Source organism: Prunus mume, linkage group LG7 (genome assembly GCF_029339155.1).
Source record: "Prunus mume cultivar Tortuosa linkage group LG7, ASM2933915v1, whole genome shotgun sequence".
Taxonomy (NCBI): Eukaryota; Viridiplantae; Streptophyta; class Magnoliopsida; order Rosales; family Rosaceae; genus Prunus; species Prunus mume.
In genome coordinates, this window is record NC_142704.1 from 5214666 (window position 1) to 5229833 (window position 15168).

The window sequence follows — 15168 nt, forward strand, 5'->3', positions numbered from 1 at the left end:
AACAATAAATGATTTTTTCATAGTTTACCAAATGAGCTGGGTTTCCCAAATTTTTTTAAACATCACTTATCACCCCAAATAAGCAATACCAAACGAACACTAATTCTTAATTTAAAAGTATTTTTTGTTTCAAGTGTAGAAGAGATTTTAAGTTTTAACCTTCATTCTTCAATGATAAAAAAAGGGTATTAAAATAGAAAAAACTTTTTTCCTTTTCAATACGTGGTATTGTTTGTATGGATAACTATGTGGTATGAATGTTCTATTGCAAATATATTGATGATGTTATGACAGCTGCTAATATTTCCATAATTATTTTATTTTTTTCTTCTATTATGACGATTTGAAGATAATGATATAATTTTGGCATCTTCCGTTGTCACTAAACACGATTTCTCCTTTATCAGGAATGAATGATTTGTCAATATGCATGCACGAAAATCTGTAGTTTCCTTGTTTGACAGAAAATAATAATAATTTTTAGTTTCCTTAACTGATGATTGACCAACACATCTGAGCTCGTAAGGCATTTCCTTAAGACTTGGAAAACTGATTAGGTAACGCCAAACGCATAAGATACCCCATATGAATTACATGAGTTACAAAAAAATTATGTGTATCACGTAACACTGATACGTGGTGTTACAATATGAGCGGTAGCTAACTAATTCATGTTAGAACATGAATGGATTGAGATTGTTATGTAGCGGTGCTACAATCATATCAAAAAACTTGTCAAAAAAATTCCATTAGCAGTGCCTAAACAAGTGATGCACCTGTGACCTATAAGGAGGGATGATGCCCTATATGGAAGAATATTAATTCACCAGTGACCACAGGAAAGAACAAGTGAAGAGTAGGCTGTAAATTTACTTAAAAAATAGGATTGTTTCCAATAAATGGAGGACAGTGGACACTGAATTACATGTAGGAAGGAGTAGCCATCGTCCCAAAAGTTTACATCTCCTTGTTGGAACAGTCCTCTGATCTAACCAAAACTTTGTCTAATAAGAGCACCCTTTTGGCTCCTCATGGCATTAGACTCAAACAAACATGAAGGTGCTAGCTCTACTACACCTGACCAAGTTGACAGACAGCAGGTGCCGAATGGGAGCAGCGACGACAGAGCCAAACGACACCCTCGATGGACCAGGCACGAGACGTTTGTCCTCATAGAGGGCAAGAAGGTCGTGGAGAATGCGGTTCAGAAGGGCCGCAGCAGATCTTCTTCAGCCTTGGGGTCCGACCATTTTGAACCAAAGTGGGATCTGGTCTCATCATACTGTAAGCAGCGAGGTGTGAGCAGAGAGCCAGTTCAGTGCAGGAAAAGATGGAGCAATCTTCTTGTTGATTTCAAGAAAATCAGGAACTGGGAGTCACAGATAAAAGGAGCGGCTGAGTCTTTTTGGGTGATGAGAAATGATGTGAGGAAGGAGAGGAAGCTTCCTGGTTTCTTCGATCGGGAAGTTTACAACATCTTGGATGGAAATGCTGTGACTGCAACAGCAGCATGTCCACTGGCATTGTTTATCCCAATACAAACAGATGCACAGAGTGGTGATGGGGCAGAAGAGGCAGCTGCAGAAGAAGAGGAGGAGGAACCTAGAAAAGCTGCCAATGGCCTTCAACAGGATATGGCAGAAGATGGTTTATGTTCAGATTCTGAGGAGTCAGAGCACGAGGAGACAGAGTCCAAGAAGGAAAACCTGATGCAAGACACTCCTGCAACAACAGTCACAACTCCAATGCCTTCTTCAGGTGATATTGATTTTCTTTGCATTCAAATCATTTCATCACGAACATGGCCAAATAACATTCGACTATCATAATCATCCAACCATATAAGCTTTCGGGTTATGGTTTTTGCAAAAGGCTTGCAGAAGCTCCTCATATGAATGCAAAAGATATATCTAAATAGATAGTCATAACATAATACATTGGGCTTGGAGCAAACTAAGAACTTGTATTTTGTTGTTCTTCTTCCATACAGGCACAATAAAAGAGAAACGGGGTTTAGACTCAAATACATGTGGAGAGCATATCACTCAGGAGAAACGGAAGCAGAGACGGTTGGCAATAGACGGATGTGAAGACAACTACAGTGACCAGTTGATCAGAGTACTTGAGAGGAACAACGGCCTGCTGAATGCCCAACTTGAAGCTCGTAACATAAATTGCCATTTGGATAGGGAACAGAGGAAGGAGCAAAGTAACAGCTTTCTTGCTGCCATCAGCAAGGTCACAGATGCTCTAGTGAGAATCGCAGATAAATTATGATCAAACTTCATGGTAAAGTGAAAGACCTTAAGAAGCTGCATGTAGGAGGGATCTTCTAAGAGTTTTTGTTTAGTGCATCTTAAGCTCATTTCTTCTTTCTTCTTCTACCAGTCATTGACTCTATACAGTGATCACACAGAGTCTTTAGCTTAGGGGTTTGATTGTTGATCTGTTTGGAACTAGTTACCATTCTGGTGATGAATTTCTTCCCATCTCTTCTCCAAAGAAAAACAAAAACAAAACAAAATTTCTTGCCATCTACCTACCAAAATGGAAACCAGGAGAAATAAATTTCAGAAAAGTTTCTCGCCATCCAACCAACCAGAGTGAAACAGGAAGGCATACATAAACTTGCAATGAACTTGGCATCAAAGTCAACCAATTCAAATGTCATATAAAGAACACACAATTGTCATTAACATCAAAAGTTTGATACATCAACATCTTGTATAAATAGTACACGCCATAAATACACGTAGAGGATGAGATTCATGAGAACGTACATGTAAACAAGCTTTACAAACTGTTAGAGGAAGATCCTAAGCATTTTTAGGAATCAGAGCAAAGGCAGAACTCAAATATGGCCTCTCTTCCTTATTTAGCAGGAACAGCCTCAACCAGCCTCGAAAAATAAAATTGTGTGGTGGTTAGTCCTCTCTTCCTTATCCTCCACCCAGCCTTCTTTAAAGCCCTCTCAACATCTGCCTCCGCGTGTAGATATGCCCTTGTTGCCTTCGAAGGCCCCGGGAACAACTCTCCTATCCTCTTTAGCAAATCATAATACAATGTCTTTGGTGCAAAACTGATAAGTAATCTATTTTCAGCCAATGAAGCAAGATGGGCAATCATCGCATCAGCCTTGCTCTGTGGGTAATGAATCAAAACATCTAGACAGACCACTGTGTCATACTTCCCATCCAAGCTCTCTAAATCCTTCACTTCAAATTTTGGCATTACTGGCCCTCCTGAGAACCCACGATTGCTCAACTGAAGCTGCTCTCTTGCCTGCATAAAAATTCAAAATTTGAGGTTCGTGATTATCAAAAGCTAAAAATCAATTTGCTTTTCAATTGCCAAAAAGCTCAAAATCAGTGTGCTTTTCAGTTACCAAAAGCTCAAATGGGCAAATCAAACCAGTCATCAACAATTCACATTCAAGCAAAAATATCACCAACCAAGATAAGCAAATTCCATTTCCACCACAATCCCATCAAATTTGAGATTTCCCTCCAAAACCCACAACCAAAGAAGCAGTCTTTTTACTTCATAAAAACTCACCTGCTTCTCAGCCTCAGCAACCATGGCAGCTGAAATATCAGCAGCAGTGACAACGGCACCTTCCTTCGCCAGCGGAATCGCCAAACACCCCGTCCCGCACCCAGCGTCACACACAGTAACCCCTTCAAGCTTTCCTTCATCGGTCAGCATCTTCATCACATTTTCAACGGTCTTGGAGTGCCCAAGCCTGATATCTCTCTGAACCCTGTTGACGTCATCCGTCTCGCCATATATCTTCTTCCACCGCTCGAACCCGGACTTGTTGAAGTAGTCCTTCACCACCTCCTTGTCGCCGCCGCCGACCTCCTCGGCTTGGAGGCGACGGCGCCGCTCTGGGTCGGCTAAGGAGAGCGCGGCAGCGAGTGCGGCTACCGAGCCGCCGCCGATAGCGGCAATGGTGGTGCTGTCGACGTCGGCGACGGCTGTGAGTGGCGGCGGGATGGCGAAGAGGGGCTTGGTGGCGGTGGTGGTGGGTCTTAGGGTGGTAGAGGGTTTTGGGGAGAATCTGGGGTGTGGGTTGTGGAAGTGGAGTGGGGAAGATAGTGAGGCTGACGATGCCATTTTTGTTTTTGATTAGCTTCTTTGGTTTCTTCTCTCTCCGACCGGCGAGAGAGAGAGTGGAGTGTAGAGACTCTCTGGAAGTTGGGTAGTTGATGAGCTTATCCTGGATAGGATAAGAGTTCGGGTTTCCTCGATTTCCGTGGGTCCCGCCTTTTTTCTTTTCTTTTCTTTTAAGGTTGTGTTTGGTTGTTCTGAAACCAATGATGAATGTCATTCTCATTCTAGTTCTAGAGAAACAAGAACCAATGATCCTCAATTTATTTGAAATAGTATCTTTTTTATTTATTCATGAGGAGTAGGAGTCGAACACAAATTCCCGATACATCAATAAATTGTATTTGAAATATATGGAAATCTGTACCATCCAAAATTACTACAAACTCATTCTTGTTAAGATGTTGAATTGTCACATCAGTCATCAAATTTAAATTTAATGTTTGGTATTTGACATCTTCTTTCGAGATGCTCTAAGAAATAAGAAAGAAATGAAGAAACAAAAGTAAGTTAGCTTATTTCTTATGTGAAGTTGTAAATGAACTTTGCGTATATGTGTTTCGTAAATGTAGTACAAAGTTTTTTTTTTGTATTACATATTTACAACACAGATGTAACTAATTTTCGAAAAACCATATTTACAACACAGAGTCCTGTAGAACAGTGACTTCACAGCGCCAAGAGCCAACGGCCAAAAGCCAAAGATCAAGAGTTGGAGAAATTTTTGTAGGTGCCCGGTACACCAGCTGGCTGGTGTACCCTCCAATGAGAATACGACACGTGTAATAATTTATTTTTAACCTTAAAATTACAATAACTTTCAACTCCGTTTGTTTTTAACTCTGTTAGTCTTTTGCTGCAATCGAGAATCTTTCTATTTTTTATTTATCAATTTCCAGTTTTTCAAACAAAACCCTAAAGCTACAAATTTTCTCTGACAACAATCCTTTTGCCGTCGGGGATAGCAGCCTGTACGTTTTCAGCTACAGCTATGGACAAAGAAAAAGGTAATGATGACCTACACCCTACTCCCACCCTACTCCCGTACATGTCTTTACTTTTTTACTTTTCGGGACTGCTTCATAAGTTTTGGTTTCATTAGATTATTATATTGTGGTTTGAGTTACTTTTGATTTCAACATATATATTTTTTTTAATTGGCTTTGCTTCAGGTTACTTTTGAGTTACTGTTTCATGAGTTTTGATTCATTGGATTATTAAATTGGCTTTGCTCCAGGTTATTTGAACATTAGAGTTACCCCCACACAAACATCAACTTATGCACATGCTTTGCTCCAGCATCGTCTTTTAATTTCTATCTTTTTTTTCTTTTTTTTTTATGGTACAAGTGTTTCTTTAAATTTTAAATTACTATTACAGCATATTTGCACAGTAGAATAAAAATATCATAGATCTGTGGTCTTTACTGCTTCCTATAGTTATTATCATTGATATGTTATATTACCTTCTAATCTACTCAATTTATTGATTTTTTAAATTTATTTTTGTGTTATATGCTACAAAAATTATTTCTTCCTATAGTTATTCATTATCATCTCACAAAAATTATTTCTTTAGTTCAATAATGTAGTCATTGATCTTGGAAGGGATGAAGAAAACACCAAAAGCAACGATCAAGAAAAAAATCCAACGTTTGGGAATCTTGAAGAATCTTCCAATGAAAATTTGTATGGGAGGATTGTGTACAACGAGCAAGAAGCTTATGATCCCTATAATGAGTATGGTGCAAGCATTGGCTTTAGCATTCGAAGAAAACAAAAAAGATATGACAAATATGGAGTTGTGAGACAACTTAATTTTGTGTGGTCAAAAGAAGGTTTTAGAGAAGATAGTGACCCTTGTAAAGAGAAAGCAATTGATAGACTAGAGACCAAAACAGGGTGCAAAGCCAGAATTCGATTTTCATTGGAAGGTGATGTGTGGAAAGTTTCTACCTTTAACAACGAATGGTCATTTTTCTCCATCTAATCAGGTAATCTAATTTGTAAGTTTAAGACTTATCTTTGAAATTTCAAATCTTTATTTAATTGCGTAATTGTTTTTTTTCAGGATTCCAATTTTAGTTGGTCTTTTAGTCAACCAAATGTTTCCTTCACCAGTATGCTTCAGGATCAAAATTATTTGGCGCATTTGAATCAAGATTTATTTTCCACTGGTTTTGAGCAACATCAGGATCCAAAGGAATAATGCAGGTTGGGTACTTCAAGGGAGAGGCTTTCTTGTTGTCCTATGTCATTAGAACTTTGAAATTCATGATGTATCAGATCATGTGAGACTTGTGGTTTTTTATTTTATTTTTTATGTGAGACTATGTGAGAGTTGAAAATGGTTGTATTTCATTTTGTTTGGAGGCTACAAAAATTTATCAACTAAATTTTAAACACCACACAAACCGCCACCACCCACCAACACTGCAATAGACAAACTTAGCAGATTTTATACAATGCTACCAATGACTACACCCTGCTCATGAACGAGAACTGAAAGGTCCTTGAAAATTTCGTTAGCTTGTCCGATTTGTTCTTCTATCTCTCTAATACCGTGTTCCCTCTCCTCAATTATGGCCTCATTGAAAGAAATCTCATTGTCAAGCAAAAGTACTTCCTGCCTGCATGTGTTTGTTCAAAAACAAGGGTCATTGTAATTCGTCTATGAATATGTCAAACCAATCCATGTGTATATGCATGCAAAGATGCTCAAACTATACATGGCCATTGGGTAGCCGATGTTAAGACTCACTGTGTATAAGGTTCATGGAAGCGAGTTTAGACTTTCAGCCACTAAAAAGAAATGACAAAACGTGGGCAATGGGATGGGAGCTCCAAGCAGTCCAACAATACAAAAGTTAAATGACCCAATTGAAGAACGCTGGAGTTAGACCGCATGGGGTGGGATGGGACGTCTCTGTATGCATCTGTAAAGCAAGTCGGGGTAATTGGGACGTCTCTGTGTGCATCAGAAGAGTGAGTAGACTCGAGTTAAAAGACAAACGGAGTTAAAAGTTATTGTAATTTTAAGACTAAAAATAAATTATTACACGTGTCGCCTGGTGTACCGGGTACCTACAAAAATTTCTCCAAGAGTTCGTATAATTTTCTCGTGGTTGGTAAGTTTAAGCAAAGACAAAGACAAACTTCTAGTATACTGAAAACCAAGTCTTAACTACAAGACAAAACCAACTGGATTGGTACGTCTTCTTCATTGATCTTGTCGCTCGATCACTCTCGACCCACCTCTCAATTATATACACTTTCTGGGTTTGGTTTTCTCTCTATCTCTCTCTCTTTGTGTCAAAAATGGCGCTTGAAGCTTGCTTTCGGCTGCTCTTGCTACTGCTTCTGTTTCTAATTGCAGAACCCAAGTACGTGCAGTACAATACGACGTCGCGCCTCGTCCCCGGGAAGCTCAACGTTCATTTAGTCCCTCACACCCACGACGACGTCGGATGGTTGAAGACCATTGACCAGTACTATGTTGGCTCCAACAATTCCATTCAGGTCGTTATCTTCTAATAATTTTAATCTTAATATTTGTTTCTGCTTTTTAATTAATTTCTGCTTTTAAAAATCGCAGGGAGCTTGTGTTCAAAACGTGCTGGATTCTTTGGTTCCCGCATTGCTGGCCGATAAGAACCGCAAGTTCATATATGTTGAGCAGGCAATCAATAATCTTTTTCACCTTTTCTTTTCTGAGTATAAATAGAGTTGGAAATTTGAAATGGATTTTTTGGGTAGCGGTGAATGAAATTAAAGTGCTTTGTAAATGCAGGCGTTTTTTCAGCGTTGGTGGAGAGAGCAGAGTGAGGGAACCCAGAACACGGTCAGGCGGCTAGTCAACAATGGTCAACTGGAACTCATGTACAAAATCTGCAATGTCTTTGGCATTAGGCTGCAATTTAAGTCAAAGTTTTATTCTTTTTGTTTTGAGTCTGTTCAAGTAGGCAGCTATGAGTTTGAAAGAGTACATTTTTTTTTTTTGGTTATGTTTTTTTCATTTGGGTTTTGAGTTGCTTGAATTTTGTGTGGCAGAAATGGGGGGATGTGCATGCATGATGAGGCTGCTCCTCATTACATCGATATGATCGATCAGACGACCCTTGGGCATCGATTTATTAAAGAAGAATTCAATGTGACTCCAAGAATTGGCTGGCAAATCGACCCATTTGGACATTCTGCAGTGCAGGCTTACCTTTTGGGGGCTGAGGTATGCTTTTTTCTTCAGCTTTATTTGTTACTGAAACTGTCAGTTGGTTTATCAGTTACCCGATTTGTATCATGCATCAGTGAGTGATTTTGCGAAACCATTTATTAAACATCGGCCCTTTTGTTGGCATAGGCTGGATTTGACTCTCTTTTCTTTGCACGAATCGACTACCAAGACAGAGAGAAACGGAAAAATGAGAAAAGCCTTGAGGTTGTCTGGAGGGGTTCTAAGAGTCTCGGTTCATCTGCACAGGTGTGTGCCACTGCCACAAAGTTTATGTAGTTCTGATGTTCTAGTTGAACTACTTCAAATATCAATGTTCTGCTTTGAAACTATGTTTTTCTGATTGCTTACATTTGAAGATTGGAAATGTTTTATTGATCAAATTCTTTGTGTGTGTAGATTTTTGCTGGTGCATTCCCTAAGAATTATGAACCTCCTACTGATAATTTCTACTTTGAAGTTAATGACGAATCCCCTATTGTGCAAGTAAGTTCACTGTCAAGTGAAGCTGACAGGATATTGACATCTACCTATGTGCTCAGTAGTTATGGAAATATTTATTCACTTTGTCCTTCCTTGTGTGAAGGATGATATGGATCTGTTTGACTACAATGTGCCCGATCGCGTTAATGAGTTTGTATCTGCTGCAATATCACAAGTAAGATGCATGATCTGATATTGGCACTCAGCAAGATAATCACTTTTCATCTGTTTAGGCTGTCAGTCAGTCAAACTTTACTTTAAGAGAGTGAAAAATCTGTTAAGGTTTATATAAATTCTGCTTCTCTTATCCAGGCAAACATTACTCGTACAAATCATATCATGTGGACCATGGGAACGGACTTCAAGTATCAATATGCTAATTCATGGTTCAGGCAGATGGATAAGTTCATTCATTATGTGAATCAAGTTAGTCCAAGGCTGTAAACATTGTTGCCATTTTGCCTTTTTGGCCCTTTTAATGGCATTGTATCTAAATACTTAATAATTTTGTATGTTAATGGAAATACTTGTATTAATGCTTGCAGGATGGACGTGTCAATGCCCTATACTCAACCCCATCAATATACACTGATGCCAAGTATGCAGCAAATGAGTCCTGGCCGATCAAGAGTGACGACTTCTTTCCGTGAGCTAAATTTTTGAAATTCAAATTCACTTTTTCACTTACAAGTTCCTATTCCTTTTCTCGTCTGTTGACCTGTTGTTATGTGTTTTTATCAGATATGCTGACAAAGTGAATGCTTACTGGACTGGATATTTTACAAGCAGGCCAGCCGTCAAAGGCTATGTTAGAGCTTTGAGCGGCTACTATTTGGTAAACTCTTATGAACATTTTAGTTTCTCTTGGTAAGTATTACATATTAGGCTCTTAGAAAAGTGTCCAGTCCATATTATTATGGTAACTGTGGTTCAATTTATGAACAGGCAGCAAGACAATTGGAGTTTTCTAAGGGAATGAGTAAATCGAGGCCTAACACAGATTCTTTGGCTGATGCATTAGCAATTGCTCAACATCATGATGCAGTTAGTGGTACAGAGAAACAGCATGTGGCTGATGACTATGCAGAACGACTTTCAATAGGTTACAATGAGGTAAAACTTGACCTCTCCAGACATTCTCAGTAGTTTCTTAATTTTTACTTCATGAAACTGTTCTTGCAGGCTGAGAAGGTTGTTGCAGAATCACTTGCTTGCATGACAGAGTCGAGATCAGAAGCTGGCTGCAAGAGTCCATCAACTAAGTTTCAACAGGCAAATTAAAATTTGACCCTTTGTCCTACAATTTTCGGCTGTTTGAGTTCGCAACTGGACTAACAAACTGAAATTACATCTATCTTTTCTATTCACATTTGCAATTATATTCTTATTTCAGTGTCCACTTCTGAATATTAGCTATTGCCCCCCATCAGAAGCTGATCTGTCAAATGGGAAATCGCTGGTGAGGATAGTTTGATGATGACATTTGAACTCCGGCATGTTTATGTGTTGATTAAGAAGTATGAATTCCATGATGTATTCTTTTTTGTAGGTTATTGTTGTCTATAACTCTCTTGGATGGAAGAGAGGGATATCATCAAGATTCCTGTGAGTAATTATTTCCTGTTCCATGTTGTAATCCTTACCTTTGTTTTTAGATGGAAAGAAGTAATTCAGTTTTTTCTTCCACATGGTCTTCGTGCATGAAGTGTTTTTAGCTTATAGATGTACTTTCCAAAAACAACAATAAGCAATCTGTTTGTCGCTTTGCGTATAACATGAGCAATATGTTTTCTGTATGCATACAATTTTTGCATGCATGTTGATTTATTTGTTTAAAAATACTTATTTTACGTTCTGGTACAGGTTGTCAGTGCAAATGTCACTGTAAGGGACTTTACAGGAAAAGAAATTGAATCGCAACTCCTACCTCTGCTTAATGCGTCAGTCGGCATAAGAAATGACCATGTTAGGGCATATCTGGGAATATCTCCAAGTTTGACCCCAAGTTATTGGCTTGCATTTTCAGCAACCGTACCACCTCTTGGTTTTAGCACTTACATTGTCTCAAGTGCCACACAGACAGGTTAACCATGTGAATTCCCATGCATTATAATACTCATGCAACATAAAATAGAGGAACTGGATTAGTTCTCTATAAATTTAATGACTCAGATTTTGTTTCACATGCCACCTTACATGTGCAGCTACTAGTTCAGCAAGACGAACAGTATACAAGTCAGAAGCAAGTCAAAATGATACCATAGAAGTTGGGCCAGGAAACTTGAAACTTATTTATTCTGGAAATAAAGGGAAACTTACTCAATACTTTAACAGTAGAAGCTCGGTATGTAATTCACACAGTTGTAATATACTTGTTTCCAAACTTTGGTTGATATATAACTTTCTTTTCCTTTATAGTTATGTGCATGCGTCTGATTTAGTATTTAGTTTACAACTGAAGGTCAAAGAGTCGATAGAACAATCATTCAGCTACTACGCTGGAGATGATGGAAGTGTGGATGCACAGGTAATGCAAAGATATATTGAAGTCTTTTGTTGTGGTTGTTACACATTTTAAATGTTATCATATATGGTGAAGATTGAAAAGGAAATATTTCAATTTTCTGAAGGCTGATGGAGCATACATCTTCCGCCCTAATGGTACATATCCCATCCAGTCTGAAGGACAGGTACTTACATAATATCTTTGATGCACTGCTTCAACTTCTATCATATGCAATCACAATAAGACATAGTGGATTTATCATCAGAAATTGCAGGTTCATTTAACTGTTCTGAGGGGACCATTGCTAGATGAAGTACATCAGAGGATCAACTCTTGGATATATCAGGTGGTTATCCCTGTCAGTTGAACAATGTATCAGCCATCTTGTCTAACTTTCTTCCTCTGTTAAAGAACATGATAAAAATATTGGAGAATACGATATATACATATGTTTTTTCACAGCATCAAGATTCCATTATCGATACTTACAATAGTATACTTGTTGCACGGTTAAGCAGGTCACTAGAGTGTACAAGGAAAAAGAGCATGCTGAGATTGAATTTACAGTGAGTTAACTGCACTCTATTGTATATTTCCATTGCATTTGTCATGCGAATATAAAGAATTGCTATTTGGAGAATTTTCCTTGTACAACAGTGTTCTCATTTCAGGTTGGGCCTATACCAATTGGTGATGGAATTGGAAAAGATATTGTAACTAAGATTACAACCAGCATGGAAACTAACAAAACATTCTACACAGATTCCAACGGGCGTGATTTTATTGAAAGAGTATGTTGTGTGCTTGCTTTCATTTGCAGTTAAATCATCATAAATAGAACATGTTGGCTAGCCAAGTTCTGAATAGACTTGTTCAGTGTCTACAAGTTGAAAGAAAGCAACAAGTGAGTCTAAGCTGTAGTTGGACATTGTCTTGAACAAATTATCATTTTGCAGATCCGAGACTATAGAAAAGACTGGGACTTGCAAGTGAATCAACCTGTTGCAGGAAATTATTATCCGGTATGTATGTATGTTTAATTACTACAATCAATGGGTTTTATTGTCTCACGCTTTACTACACTTATGTATCTTTCACCTTAAAGTAGCCTGTAAGGAGGATAAAATGGAAAAAAGAAAAGTTGACCAAGAATTTAAATTAATCATTGGTTTCACACCTATCAGTATGTACTTATATGTATGAGAAGTTTAATTATCCATTTAAACTACTGTAATTATGAAGTGATTAGTTTCTTTAACAAATTCTAATTTATTTTCGTTTCAGATTAACCTCGGAATCTACGCGAAAGATAACAACACAGAGATGTCAGTACTAGTAGATAGATCTGTAGGTGGATCCAGCATTGTGGATGGGCAATTGGAACTGATGGTTCACAGGTTTGTGTTGTACTTTACTTTTTTACTCTGCCTAATTATGTCTATTTTTTAGTATTGATCTTCCCCTACTCAGTCTTGAATCTAACCAGCTTGATTTCACGTCACACTGGGTCTGCAGAGAATAATTATTTCCTAACATAATGTACTTTTGAAATAAGTGACATGGAATTTCCCCTGTTATTAGGAGGTTGCTCTATGATGATGACAGAGGTGTTGGAGAACCACTAAATGAAACTGTGTGCATTCAAGATGTTTGCAAAGGACTAACAGTATGATCATAAAAGTCAACCTTGTGGTTCTTACTGTTCACAAAGACCAGAATTTTCACGTTTGATATGCTTGCTTGATTAAAACACTTTGACAGATCACGGGAAAGTACTATCTCAGACTCGATCCTCTAGGAGAGGGCGCTAAATGGCGTCGATCATTTGGTCAGGAGATATATTCTCCATTTCTTTTAGCCTTCACAGAACAGGTAAAAATGAACGAAGTTGCGGTGTTCTTGTAGCTGCCTAGAGGGTTCATCTGTAACTCTAATGGCCGATTTTCTTTCAGGAAGGAGATAACTGGACAAGTTCTCATGTGACAACCTTTTCATGGATGGATCCTTCCTACGTTTTACCTGATAATGTTGCAATGATAACCCTCCAGGTTCGTATTTCTCATCCAGAAGTAGAACAGAAGATTTCCCCTGTCATGAATTCCAGAGCAACACCCTATATAAATGATAGAATTTTCTCTATCATGAACATTGTTGATCCCGTTTCTTGAACTCTGTAGGAGCAGGATGATGGGAAAGTTCTGTTTCGTCTCGCACATTTATACGAGGTTTTAGTTTCTAACTTATATATACTCACCAATTCAGCTATGTACTCTAATAAGGCTCTGATACTTGTATGGTGTATATCAAATGCTAGATTGAAGAGGATAAGGATCTTTCAGTTATGGCAAGTGTAGAGCTCAAAAAGGTGTTTGCAGATAAGAAGGTAGCAGAAATGACAAAACTTTACTGGTCTGTAATACTTACCATCTAAATCCTTATGGTAATATTTTTCCTTTCCATAACATTCAGATAAACAAAGTAGCAGAAATGAGTTTATCTGCTAACCAAGAAAGAGCAGAGATGGAGAAGAAGAGACTGGCATGGAAAGTGGAAGGCTCCTCTGAAGAAGAAGCTGCGGCCAAAGTGATGAGGGGAGGGCCTGTTGATCCAACAAAGCTGGTGGTGGATCTTGCTCCAATGGAAATTCGAACATTCATCATCGACTTCTATTCCAAGCATTAGACTGCCGACAGGTATGGACGCGATTTTCAACATTTGGTTGGCCACGTTTTTCAACAATGGACTTTGCTATCGCAATGAGTTCGTTAGGGGCGCTTGGAGTTCTTCAATTCAGCAGTCACTGAATGGCATGGAGATGAGGGACCAAGTAGTATGAAATTCAAAGGCCTTATATGTTATTGCTTAGCCTAGCTTTTCTCAATAAAAATCAGTTTTCTTCTTTGGAAAATTGTAACGCGTGTTTTTAGCATGAAATACTGAAATTGATCTGTATCATCAACATTAACCTGTGTCAACTTGATGAGATTAAATTTGGTAAAAAATAAAGAGCAGTTTAGCTAAAGCATGAGCATAAATGGTACAACATCTAAGTTGGTATTGAAAATTCCAGTTTTGATTATCAGATGTTCATCCTTACTCGTTTTAGTTTTAATATGTAGGCTTATGCCTCCTTTATGAAGTTTTAATATGTAGGCTTATGCCTCCTTTATGAAAGGGAGCTTGGTCTTCGAAAAATATCAAAATTGGGAAACGGCATGGCATTAATACCGTACCATTCTATAATTTTTCAAGTGGCAGGTTCATTCTTCTCTCAAACTATATAAATTTTTTAATGCTGCTTTTACCAAATCAAAGAGGAGTATGAAAACAATCCTTCAGAGTCATTGGTTATAACTTATAGGTGCTTGGGTCAATAATAGGTTTAGGTTTGTGGGTAGTCGGATGAATCATAAGTGAAGGGAAAACTGTCATTAAACAAGATGGTGAGGGTGACAACTCAAAATCTTAGACTATTCCAACAGAAATTTGAACCTTCATCATCAACTATTCCAAGCATTCGACCGCTGACAGGTATACCCGTGCTTGGAGTTGGTTAAGTTTTTCGACACGAGACTTTGCTTTCGCTTTGATGCTAGATATCGATGCGTTCGTGAAGGGCGCTTGGAGTTCTTCAATTCAGCAATCACTGAATGGACATGCCTAGCCATACATGGAGATAAGAAACCAATTTAGGATTGAAATTGAAAGGCCTTTATGTTGTTGCTTGTTATATAAGACAATATGATCATGTGGATCAGTAACCCAGCTTCTCTCAATAGAAATCAGTTTTCTTCTTTTAGCATGGAATAATAAAGCATGGGCATAAATGTTACAGAATCTAA

General features: G+C 38.2%; 3 protein-coding genes across 3 annotated transcripts; 2 read left to right on the forward strand and 1 right to left on the reverse strand.

Annotated features, from left to right (window-relative positions):
- The first annotated feature begins 1031 nt into the window (after positions 1–1031).
- LOC103338233 (trihelix transcription factor ASR3-like) lies at positions 1032–2277 on the forward strand. The gene is made up of 2 exons (XM_008241417.3): positions 1032–1758; positions 1991–2277. Exons 1-2 carry the CDS (start codon positions 1032–1034, stop codon positions 2275–2277), a joined length of 1014 nt encoding a protein of 337 aa, XP_008239639.2.
- A 395-nt stretch (positions 2278–2672) lies between these two features.
- On the reverse strand, positions 2673–4218 carry CHLM (magnesium-protoporphyrin IX methyltransferase). The gene is made up of 2 exons (XM_089041464.1): positions 3556–4218; positions 2673–3282 (listed from the first exon to the last, which is right to left on the reverse strand). Exons 1-2 carry the CDS (start codon positions 4114–4116, stop codon positions 2872–2874), a joined length of 972 nt encoding a protein of 323 aa, XP_088897590.1. The 5' UTR covers positions 4117–4218; the 3' UTR covers positions 2673–2871.
- Positions 4219–7249: 3031 nt separating this feature from the next.
- Positions 7250–14348, forward strand: LOC103338148 (putative alpha-mannosidase At5g13980). Its single transcript, XM_089055944.1, is given in 30 exon segments — positions 7250–7628; positions 7705–7788; positions 7900–7988; positions 8160–8334; positions 8467–8586; positions 8737–8823; positions 8924–8995; positions 9133–9246; positions 9366–9466; positions 9562–9655; positions 9766–9933; positions 10003–10092; positions 10214–10279; positions 10370–10403; positions 10406–10425; positions 10684–10903; positions 11025–11164; positions 11282–11347; positions 11451–11510; positions 11592–11672; positions 11845–11892; positions 11998–12117; positions 12283–12348; positions 12611–12723; positions 12908–12992; positions 13088–13198; positions 13279–13374; positions 13510–13551; positions 13641–13709; positions 13796–14348. Coding segments are annotated over 30 exon segments (3045 nt in total). The 5' UTR covers positions 7250–7427; the 3' UTR covers positions 14009–14348.
- Positions 14349–15168: the final 820 nt, after the last annotated feature.

What these genes read in the sequence shown, in the direction of transcription:
- CHLM (XM_089041464.1), bottom strand. Translation starts at nt 4,116, where the DNA reads ATGGCATCGTCAGCCTCACTATCTTCCCCACTCCACTTCCACAACCCA. An exon ending in TTGCTGAGGCTGAGAAGCAG is followed by an intron (nt 3,283 to 3,555) that starts GTGAGTTTTTAT and finishes ATTTTTATGCAG; the next exon opens with GCAAGAGAGCAGCTTCAGTT.
- LOC103338233 (XM_008241417.3), top strand. Translation starts at nt 1,032, where the DNA reads ATGGCATTAGACTCAAACAAACATGAAGGTGCTAGCTCTACTACACCT. An exon ending in AACTCCAATGCCTTCTTCAG is followed by an intron (nt 1,759 to 1,990) that starts GTGATATTGATT and finishes TCTTCCATACAG; the next exon opens with GCACAATAAAAGAGAAACGG.